We start from the raw sequence: 12,397 nt of genomic DNA on the forward strand, positions 1-12,397 counted from the left end.
CTTAACTTTATGATGGTATGCACACACAATTAATAATTAAGAAATATCAATAATATTAGGTTTTTAACACTTACATTAGTAGAAAAAATGGCTGGGCACAAGGGATGGGCGGTTGGTTCGAGGCAGAGGGCAGATTATTGGCCCTCACCTGTGTCACTTATCAATTGTATCACTATCCACCACAGAGAGGCTTGCAGGGCCTCTTTGTCAAACTTCCCAAAGTCCTTATAAGTCCATATCCTCACCATAATTATCACTATCACTGACTTGGGCGGCTGTGGTGGGTGGCGGTGAAGAACTGGTAATGTTTGATGACTGGGGCGACCTTATGCGCACCATGTTGCAGCTTACAACATGGCGGATGGCGGAGGTTTGGATCCAAAATGGCGCTGACTGCGTAGCCTCTCCAGCGTAAAGGGTACACGCACCGTGGAATGTGAGTATCCTGGGTTCGGCAGGGCACGGCATAGCGTGAAGCGCGGAATGTGGGACGCGTAAAGTGAGTTAACTATAAATATATATTGGGATAGTATGTTAATTCATGGCAGAATTCTCTGCACTCCCTACTCCACTATCTGTTTGTGGGTCAGTTTTGTTTATCATAAAAAAAAGAGACCAAACCAACTTTCTATGAACTTATTCAAGTACTGTACTGTATTATAACATTGGGTTGAATAATTTTTTCTCAAATTAAAAACTGTATAGGTAGAATACCATTTAATTTACTTCACTAATTTATTGTACAGTATTTCTACACGATTTTCACAGCAAGCCGACAGTGGGAAAATATTTCATATGTGTTATACTTATGAAAAATTTACCTCCGCCAGTGATGTAGCAGAGACCAGATAATTTTGGGGTTGGTAAAACTGAGGATAAACCATCAGGTGTGCATTTAGGGGCTAATCTTCAGGTGATCAGAACGGCTAAAATTGTGTGAATCGTCTTGACTACATCACTTAAGTCTCCACAATATTACAGATCTGCAACTACCAATATGTAATGTTGTGAATCTCATCCACATTATTAACTTGCTTTAATTACTATGATGCAACACATCCACTACTCAAAACAAGAGAAAAGGATCCTTTTAGAACAGTTTCCTTTACATGAAGAATGTTTCTCTCTCAGGGATTGTACAAATTCTGCCCAGTCATAGCAACTGTACTGTACAGTCTCCTAAAGTTGAGAAGTGAGAACAATCATTGCAGTGTAACTCCCATTAAAGTTGCTAATTTGCTGGATATATATTTGTTCTGACTAACTTGGTATTAGATTCCTTAAGTGCTTGTAATCTTCTCGTCTCAGGTCTGGCCCTGATCCTCCAAGTTGACCATTTCTCTCAATTCCTTGATGGTGAAGGCAACATGTTCTGGACCCCTGCGACCAACCAATGTCACATGTCTCACTCGGCTGCCATTTAATCTCTCAGTATGTTCTCTGGGATGTCTGTTTCTGTGTATTACAAAATTATGAATCGAGTTACCCAGAAACTACGCTTCTGTCTTCCTCTCTAATGAGAGGTAAACTTTACATAACAAATAAAATTTCCAGTGGTTGATAGTCACATAAACATAGGAACATTATTATATTTGCCATTTTGCAAGAGTAATAAATTATTTAAACTTTTCTTTTTATTATAAATAATTTTATAATAACAATTTTAATTTCATATCTAAAACATGGTGAAAGTACAGGTTATACAGTACATGTACACTCGCAACAAAAATATCGGTGCAGAGTGAGATCGACGACTTCCGAAACGTCACATTATACAGTTAACCCTCACTTTACGCGGTTAATGTAACCGGAGGTCCAGCGTAAAGTGAGAAAAGCAACGTAAAGTGAATAACATAACATATGGGATTAATTGAAATGGAGTCGGGCCGATCCCAAACTCCACTTTTGACGACACAACTATGTTGTAGTAAAATATTATCTTAACTTTATGATGGTATGCACACACAATTAATAATTAAGAAATATCAATAATATTAGGTTTTTTAACACTTACATTAGTAGAAAAAATGGGGCACACAGGGATGGGCGGTTGGTTCCGAGGCAGAGGGCAGATTATTGGCCCTCACCTGTGTCACTATCAATTGTATCACTATCCACCACAGAGGCGCAGGGCCTCTTTGTCAAACTCCCCAAAGTCCATATAAGTCCATATCCTCACCATAATTATCACTATCACTGACTTGGGCTGGCTGGTGGGTGGTGAAGAACTGGTAATGTTTTGATGACTGGGCGACCTTGTCGCACCATGTTCGCGCAACTACACAACATGGCGGATGGCGGGAGGTTTGGATCAAAAATGGCGCGGCTTCGCCAAGCCGCTCTCAGCGTAAAGGGGTACCGCACCTGAGAATGTGAGCATCCTGGGTTCCGGCAGGGCACCGTAAACTTGGAAGCAGCGGAATCCGGGACAGCGTAAAGTGAGGGTTAACTGTACACTGCGATATGTCGGGAAGGTTGGTAAGTGTACCCTCATAACCCCCACTAGGTGTTGCCATATGGCTGACAATCAGTGTGTTTGTTTCCTCTTTTTGGATTGTTGCTTTGTGTTGACTGAATAATGGCGAGGGTTCGGTCTCAGTGAACGTGGGTATAAAACAGAGGCAATATGAAGCAGTAGAGATCTACACATGCCAGACGACATGAAAACCTCAGAAGAACAGGAGCTATTACCCTTCATAACGAAGGGTTCAGCGTCACAGATATTGGCGGGTTGGTGTCCACAGGAACACCGCCGCCACGATGGATCGGCGATACCTCGAAACTGGTGCTACAGACGACAGGTCCCGGCGGCCGTCCACACTGCACCACCTCTCAGGACGACCAGGTTGAGTGGTTTATTTGTAGCAAAAATTAAAGTGGCAATATTCACAAGTATCACAAATAATTTTGTTAACAAGGGAGCTCCTCATATTTCATAATGTCTATTTATCACTTCCGACCTTATTTATAACGGGTTGTTTCACTCGACCAGGCCATAGTGGCTGCTCAGCAGGATTACAGGGCTGCCAACACCGGCTGGAACAACTCGCCTTTCCCAATACCTATCGTCACTGGTCTCAAATTGTTCACACTACAGTATGCACCGATACTTTTTGTTGCGGTGTACCTTGATCTATGAAAATTATTTGAAATTTCAGTTTTATGACAGTAATTAATTAACACCTTTATTTGTAGTTATGATTTTCTTTTTTCATTTTATGATACTTTTTACATTATACAGTACTACTAATTTTTTTGGCTGGAAATAAGTATTTTAATTATCCATTAATTCTAAATTAAGTAAATGTTATAAATATTCAAAAAGTTTAATTGGCTACAGCATGTCATAACAAAATTCTTTACAAGCCATTCTTCAACAAAACTATTCAGCAATTTCTTACATTTTCTTCAGCAATTTCTTACATTTTCAAAGTGATTTACCCTCTATAGAGATATCAGGAAAACAACCAGCACATAAAATGAGAGCAGTAATATTCTGTGATAAACCCAACAAAGCTGCAAAAATTTGTTAAGTTGGAAGTGATAAAGCATATTGAGGCTGGTGAAAAGACGGTGACCATCGATAAAGTTTTAGGTCTATCTCGGAAAGATAAAATCAAGGCAAGTAAGAAGTGTGTGACAAATATAGGTGCAACTATCATAGATTAGATTTGATGGAGAACATGGAACAAGTTTACCTACCTACCTAATTTACTCAATGGCCATCCAAACTAGAGGTGGCTTTGACAAGGAAGAGGGCCAGTGGCCTGTGTAGGATCCTCCATTGTTCTTGGAAAGTCTTTAACATGGTTATTTTGTAGCCCAGTAATGATCTCGTTTCTAGAGCTAGACCTGGTAGACTGTTCCCATAGGTCTACCACCCTCTGTTTGAATAAGTAAATCCTTTTATTTGTCTGGATGACATCTTTGCGAGTTTGAAGCCGTGTTCTCTTGGCATGACGTCACAAATTGGTTTTTTAAATGTCTAAGATTCGTTCCATTGTGTTTTGTCTGAGGTTGTCAGTCCCAGGGCCCTCAGTCTACCTGGATAATTGAGATGTAATTTAATCAAATGCCTAAGAAAAATCCCAATAAAACACAACCACTGTTAGACCTTGGTTTACAGTGTTACCATTTTAAGGAAAATGAGTAGGTTTGCCAGGCAAGATTTTTTCTCCATGAATCTCGTAGTGATGTGTTGATTAGACTGTGCTTCGCGAGGTGTTTGATGATGGCATCCTCAAAATTTTCTCAAGAGCTTGTATGTACAGTACAGTATTAGGAAACTTCTGTTTATGTTAGCTGATCAGTCTATAATTTTCTGTTGGACTCTATCTACCCTTCTTGCAAACTGGGGTGATTAATTTCCAGTCCTAAGCATTTTATTGATCCAGCGACTTTCTGAATAGGAGTTTTAATGAAGCGTTAAACTAGTTCACCACGGATCTATCATCTTGGTCTGTGTTCTGTCTAGTCCAGGAGCCGAGTACTGTATGTCGGTAAAAGATCAAAACGAGCATAATATACTGCTCAACACCATGATGATTTATTAAATTTTTGTCTATTCATACTGCATTTTTACCCATACATACAATTGTGTTTCAGTGTCATTTTACTATATTTTGGAATCTTTTTCCTGGAATATATCTTATTTATCCATAATGATAATCAGTGTAGGGTTTATATAATTTGGTTTACCATGTAAACTTACTAAAAACAGTCTGTATTCTTGGCTCTGAAACTATCTGCAACAATCACTGCGACAGAAGCCATGACCAGATTTTTTGGTCCGGTGTGTCATATTGTATAACCCCATAAAGGTGCAGAATATCTTTTAGTGAGTATACCAGTACAGGGTATAGAGTTTGGAGGAATGTAACCTTATCATAAATTATGATACAGTACACCTGTATATTGTTTTGCACATACAGTACCTGTACTGTACTATAACTTTAATCAACAGAATTTCCAATGCAAATAAATACTGTACAGTTGTTAAGTCAGAAATTTAGTTCTATTTTTTTTTTACAAAGTAGATTTAAATAATTATTTCAAAAATGTTGTACCTAAAAATATATATGATAATAGCCATTCAGAATTCTATCCTCAAGTAACAGGCGAATAAATTAACAAATACTGTATACTACAGCAAAACTAAAAGAAAACCCTTCAGCATGCTGTGCAAATTATGTGGAATATTTACTAGTCCTGACAAATTTTTGGATGAAATTTGCCTGGATTTTTGATGGGAAAAGTTAAATTAACAACTTCAAATATTCAAACTTATTGTGTGCATCAACTCATAGATCACTTGTGTCCATGTAAATGGTGCCAGTGGCAATAGCCCTTGTCATGTGATATCAAAACTCTTGTTACCAGTTTTGGGGGTTTCAGATTGATGAGACATACAGTAGTCCTTGCCAACCGTTAGGTTAGGTTGGGTTAGGTTCTATGGCTCGGACAACACTAGTCAAAACCTAACTAAGTTCCTGTTCCTTCACTAAACAATACCTGTATTGTACATTAAATTAAATTTTAGTCAAACACTGTACAGTACATATAAAACAGCTTAATAGAAATTAAATAGTAATATAATTTTTAGTACAGTACAGATATATCTGTAGAGACGGAATGTTGCTATAAAATAAGAATAAAGAAAAGCGTGGGTGTGTATGTGCATAAGTGAACGTGTATATGGACTTGGTAGGTCGCCAAGTTGGACTGTCGTGTTTCTGCTGTTTTTGTGAATGTGAAGTGAGCAGTAACTTTGAAAATGTCTGGGAAGGCCAAGGCACCCAGAAAAACTGTCTCTGGAGGTGAAGCGGCACAAGACTCTCCAGAGGCTGTGGAGTCAGAGTGACATCTGTCTACCTTCAAGTGACCCCTTAACCTCAGGGGACATGTAATGACAACCAGGCGTGTGCTTAATGATGAGGTTAGTGTTTAATTGTTTTAGGTAGATTAATAGAGAAGTTTTTCCTTTCTTTCTTTCAGCGATACACATGGGTGTACGACTGGCTAGGATTGTATCCCTTGAACACCATGTTATAATGCTCCGATTTACAATATTTTGGCCTGTGATGGATTTTTTCGAACCTAACGTAATAATGGGGGCAGTAGCACCAGGCAACCACCTTCTCACATCAGCTGATCACTAGTAAACAGACCATTTTCGTCCCATTATTTTAGCCGTGTTGATTTATGAGTTTGTTTTAACATAATACTACAAAAAACAATATTTTGTTTATTCTAGGATATGGGCTGAGGTGCATCTGGGTAGACTCTCAGTATTTTTAGTATTTTGTGTTTCTCTCAAGTACCAAACTAATTTATTCCATTGAAACAACACTTCGATTTAGTGCGAATTCAGTTTAAGCGACCTCTCTTGGACGTATATCATGTTATATCGACTTTCTACTGTATCTTTATTTCTAAGCCACATTAGAGTATTTTAATGATTTTTCTACAACTTTTATAGCATTAATGCTCCAGAAATGGTTGTGAAATATGGCACATTATTGTGTTTGTGTGTGTGTCTATTGGCTGTATGTGATGTCACAGGAGGCGGCTGGAGTGGTGAGTCAGCAACTCCACACACAAACATCCATGCTCTTCACATGTCTTAGTTTATAGTTTTATACTACATTATATTTAATTTCTAACCCACATTAGAGTATTGTAATGATTTTCCACAACTCTTATAGCATTACTGTTGACTTTTAGCAGTTGTGGAACATATCCTTATTTTCCTTAAGATTAAGTACAGTATTCACTATATGAGGATTCCATTATGCTGTGTTGTCACAGAACTCAACCATAAAGCAAGAGTCAGGTGGACTGTATTAATTTGGGAATAGAATGGAATCTTTTCATGAAACTCCGTTGATTCTACAGTGGCATCAAAAATTATACAGTGGGGTATGCTATACGAACGGATTCTACTACGAATATTCCTATACGACGGTTTTACCTATAAAATTGAGAATGCTATAACGAACATAACTCCTACACGAGCGGATGAATACAGGACTATTTCCGGCGCTGAATATTGTTGTACGCGTATAAAAAAGGCGTCAGGCGCCATATTGGTTCATTGTGTAGTCAGTGCACCACTGAACTTGTTGAAATTTCGTCTTTTGATGTGGAAATTCGTGTTATTTTTATAACTATTTTGTTATACAAGCGTACAATTGTAACAATGAATCGTCAAGCGGTAAAGCCGATAACCCTTGAAACTAAGAAAGAAATTATAAATAAACAGACAAAGTGCCTGTAAGACAGTCATCAAAGAGGGCTAGGAAGGATGACTCCTCTCCTTCACCTCTTCTCCATAATTCTCTCCTCCCCCCTCCTCCTCTGCCTCCTGTCCTGCATACTAACAACACTAAGGTAAGATAAAGTACGTACTTTTACAATTTCCACAGAAATTTTTCAGTGTTAAGTGGTTGTATTTGGGGCCTGGAGGCATTAATCCTATAACGAACTAATGCTATAACGAACGAGGTTCTAGAACCAATTAGACTCGTTATAGCATACCACTACTACAATGGTCTGGAAATAACGACTGCATGTTAAACTGAAAATAGCGAGGTGTGTAAAACATATTACGGTCACTAAATTTTCAGTTATTATGATAAAATTATGTGGTTTAACATGAATACTGTATAGTATAAGACTTAAAGTATGAAAGCTTTGATTAAAATTATATTGTATTTTAACATCAGACTAACCTTTAATATATCTACAGGTGTGAGTAAAATTCTTGCTACATCCACAGCAACATTCCTTGACCAATAATTCCACCGATTCTACATTCAAGTCAACCTTCAAATCTGCATTTTCAGGTAGACCATTATACCAACCCAAATTCTCGGGCAGATAATACATTGGGCAAAGACTCTCCTGGGATGTTTAATGCTCGGTCTTGTGCCGCCATATGCCTGAAAAGCAAAGAAATGGTAAAATAAATTAGAAATTACATATATTATATAAATGAAACCTTGATTCAGGAATCCCAGGCACCTTGTGATTTTGTTCTCTACTTACCTGAAGTCTTGGGATAAGCTTGTTCACACAGAATATTCAGGGTGTGCAGGGACTTTGGCATGGAAGCATTGCTTTGAGATCACAGTTATTTAGGAGCTTACCCTAGTATATTTAATCTGACCTGACTACCGACTGCTGCGGTGTTTTTGAAGATTAGTAGGGTCAGTACCTAGTGACCTGATAATTGTGGATTAAACCATAAATTGCAGATCATTAAACATCATTGGGTGTTAAAAATTTTAAATCGCAAAACCAAAATATCCAAAGTAAACGATCGTTAAACAATGGATACCTGTACACCCTTGTATTCCTATTCATAAAATTTAAAGTAAAGACTTTATTCATAAATATTTAAAACTGAAATCCTGAAGAACAGGTGAGTATCTTACAGTACATGCATGGTTACCAACCTAAGCAAGTCTCTTAATCACAGAAGCTGTCAAATAAAATGTTGATCATAAAAAAAATACAGGTTCTGAACTGTATTCAGTAATTTCTCATATTACAGTACAGTACCTAAAAGATAATTCTGCACATTTCATACCTACCAGAACAACAGCATGATAAGCTTCTCTCAACTGGCTGATAATATTCACTTCCAATGTCAACATTGCCCAAAATGTAAATCTGTCTTTAGCAGCAGTCTGGGTGAAGGTATTAATGCAGTTCTTCACTTCTGGGTGATCTGGTGCAACTCCATCGCGAACCAAGCCAAAAGGAACTGGCAGTTTCTCATACATATCAACTTGTTGCTGCTGCATGGCTCTGAAAATATAAAAGACATAGTGAACAAAAATAGTTATAATCTAATTGTGCACACTTGCCAATATTTGCATGTTAAACATAGAGATCTTGGTTATTCAACAAGAAACATTTTCTTTTAAGTTGATGAGTTATGATCGAGTTTGTGACGTATGGTTCGAGAGGATCTCCATATCAGAACACATCTACCATAGCTGTAATAATGAATAAATAATGAGAATGTGTGTGTGTGCACTAGATTCTGGTCACCATATTATAGCCAAAAAAGGCTTAAAGGTATAAAACAAACTATTGTACAGTATGTGGTTATCATGTAATGGAAATATTGTTGTAAAATGCAATACCTGTTCAACACTTCATTACGAACAATGAACATGAGTACTGCAACTTTCTAAGGAGAAATAGTAGTAAAGTATTGTACTATACTGTAATTTATATACAGTACATATAGAACCAAGTAAAACACTGCTATAGAAGAATTATACAGAAACAAAAATCTACAGTAGGGTATTTGGTAAATTAATAATCCACAAAAGGTTAAAATTTACATGAGTAAAACCAGTATTTGTTGAGCAGTATGAAAATGACTGGATACCAACAATACACTTGGGGACTTGAGCAGTGCTGGCAACACCTGTTCTCAGGTGACGAACTATGAGTCGACTCACACCACAACTTAGCATCATTTTTACCTAAAATAGGATGATAGTTGTTAAATATCCACATCTTGCAAGAAATCTAAATAAATATTATACATACCAATTTTTTTTTTATTCAACTCAAGTTGTAAGAGTATTAAAACAAATTACATACATGCGTAACTGTACTGTGTATACAGTACAGGTGAGTTCCGATAATTACCTAAATAAAACACACATTCATTCATACATTCGTGGGTACCTCTCTATTACTACCCCTTTTTTTCAATTTCACGGTCAAATACAGGTCCATATGTGTTTTGAATTGGAATTCTTCGGTTTTCAGAATGGTAGAACAGCTCCTCCCGACTTACGACGAGGGTTAGGGACCAAATTCAGGTCCTAAGTCGAAAATGCAAATAATACATAGGAAATCTAAAATGGGTGTCTCTTTTTCTTCTCAGCACCAAACTTTCACTTTTAAGCCTGCCAGCCGTTTTAAAGTGAATACAAACAAAATTTTCTCTTTTACTGACGTTGGGACTTGAAAATCGTAATTTGACAAAATTTTGGCCTAACAAGCTGAGGGCGTAAGTGTGGTGGTAAGTAAATGGGGAGGAGCTGCTACATATACAGATATATTATGGTAACACCCCTTAGCGGGGTCTGTTAGGCACCCTGTAAGCAAACACATTAATATTTCTTCAACAAACCTTATGAATATTCACAATGAGTGGGATAAATAAAGACTATAAATAGTATTACAGGTTATTTGTACAGTAATAATTTGGTAAATGAAATCATGGGATAAATATAGTCCATAAATACTCTAGTACAGTACAATTATAGAACATAGCGCCAGTACATAGCTGTTTCATCAGCATTGTAAATTTGTTCAGGACCAAGGTTTTCAACAGATATTATTTTGACAAATTCGTCAATTTAAATTTCAGCTGCTTCATAATCAGCACATTTAACAAAACAATATAATGTAACAGATTCACCACCCAAATATCTATACAAATATAATAATTATAATCACTATATCACTTAAACCATATTTTACTTACTTTTATCCTCTTGCCACTGATGGATCTGTTAGCCACTTGGGCGGTCATTCATGTCTCTGATATGCACTGTTGGCAAATACAGGGCAGTGACTGGCTCCTGAATACATCGGAACCTGCTCCAGTGTTGGTCAAGTCTGGCCTTGAATGAGCTCACACTCGGTGCCGTCACAAGGGTCTCTGGCAAATTGTTCCACGAGTTAACAATTCTCACTCGAGAAAAATTGCCTCCACAGTTTTCTGGACTTGTGGCTTTCAACCTTGAGCTGTACCCCTTGTGGGCGTACGTCGGTCAGCTTCAGGTATGTACATTCGATGAGTAATCCCCCCCAGATGTTTATACACTTCGATTAAGTCGCTCCTCCCATCTGTAGTATAAGCTAGGTAGTTGGAGGCAGTCCAATCTCTCTGAAACTGAGGTTCCATAGAGCAGGCACCAGTCTGGTGGCATCCGTACATTTTCAATCAATTGACAGTCTCTAGCATACTAGAGCTCGAGGACCAGACAGGGGTGACAATACTCCAGCGAGGAGTACCTCACTCTTGAAGATCGTGACGGCACGGATACAGATATCTAAATGATCTTTAAGACCTACTAGTTTCATTGCCCGATTCACTCCTCTCACTGACCCGAGAACTTAAGTTCATTGTACAGTACATATAATAACATACCTAAATCAAATATTTACTGTTGAACAATAAATTTAAATACTATGGAAATATCTAAGAACAGCAGAAGTTTATTGATTTCATTAATTTTTCCATGTTATCATTTACAAGTATGTATTTTAAGAGGCAACAACTTTTTAGTATAATTAGTAATATTTTTCTTACCTGTAATGGGTAAAGCATGAAGGATGAAGAGATGACGGTTAATTATTAAGCGGCAGGTTAATGGGTGAAAATTAGAATTCACAATGGTAATGATATTTTTAGTAAATTGAAATTAAGGGTTAAGTTAACAAAAGTCACATGACTGTGAAAAGCTCTGTGATTGGTTGACGTCACTGGTTCCTCGAACTGCAGAGAGGAGCATAGAGCCAACCAGCTGTGTACATCCATTATTATGTGTTGTTTACCAGCAAAATTACAGGACTTGTGTCCATATACATTAATACAGGTTGACAATCCTTTATCCGAAATCCTATGGGCCAGAGGCATTTCGGTTTCGAATTCCCTCGGTTTTCAGAATGGTTAGGTTTTTTTTTTGTTAGCCCCCGGAGCATAGATCACTGACCCACATTGGGGCCTGGGGAAAAATATAATAAATTATAATAATATATAATAATAATTCATAGGTCTAGATCGTGTTTCTCACTTTTGATCTTTTTTCGATTCTTGTATTTCTTTGTATTATTATTTATTATTACGATATTATTATTATTATTATTTTTATTATTATTATTATTATTATTATTATTATTATTGTAATCATTATTATTTTATTTTGGTGTATAATTATTAAAATTTTTATTTACTATGAATAATTATTATTACTATTACATTTTTGCCCCCCAGGCATACCTTATTTTTAGGCTAAAATAAATTACTGCTCAAGTATCCTCGTGTGTGTTTACTTGCTAGGTGCCAAAATGATGCAAAAGACCGATAACTCCAACAGGGAAGTTTTCATCACTGTTCTGTATTTCATGTCTGGAAAATGTAAGTTTTTATCATTGATGTCTATATTTAATGTTGTGGAAGGACTAGGGATGACCATGGCCAGGGGATGGGCTTGAGATGATCAGATGACAGAAGTAATTTAACGTGCTTCATAGTGGATGGCGGAGTTCTTGATAATACTCTACAATCATAAAGACATCAACTTTTGGTAAATTTCTTTCATCTGCCTTGATGAACCCTGGAAGTAGTTGTCCAACTTTC

The 12,397-nt window shown here is 37.1% G+C and overlaps 1 protein-coding gene across 1 annotated transcript; it reads right to left on the reverse strand.

Annotated features, from left to right (window-relative positions):
* Nucleotides 1-1,304: 1,304 nt before the first annotated feature.
* Nucleotides 1,305-11,118, reverse strand: LOC121854763 (NADPH:adrenodoxin oxidoreductase, mitochondrial-like). The gene is made up of 6 exons (XM_042349523.1): nucleotides 11,002-11,118; nucleotides 9,357-9,500; nucleotides 9,153-9,199; nucleotides 8,563-8,811; nucleotides 7,863-7,940; nucleotides 1,305-1,455 (listed from the first exon to the last, which is right to left on the reverse strand). The coding sequence occupies exons 1-6, from the start codon at nucleotides 11,116-11,118 to the stop codon at nucleotides 1,305-1,307; spliced, it is 786 nt and encodes a 261-aa protein (XP_042205457.1).
* Nucleotides 11,119-12,397: the final 1,279 nt, after the last annotated feature.

Source organism: Homarus americanus, unplaced genomic scaffold (genome assembly GCF_018991925.1).
Source record: "Homarus americanus isolate GMGI-L3 unplaced genomic scaffold, GMGI_Hamer_2.0 scaffold12390, whole genome shotgun sequence".
In the NCBI taxonomy this organism is placed as follows: Eukaryota; Metazoa; Arthropoda; class Malacostraca; order Decapoda; family Nephropidae; genus Homarus; species Homarus americanus.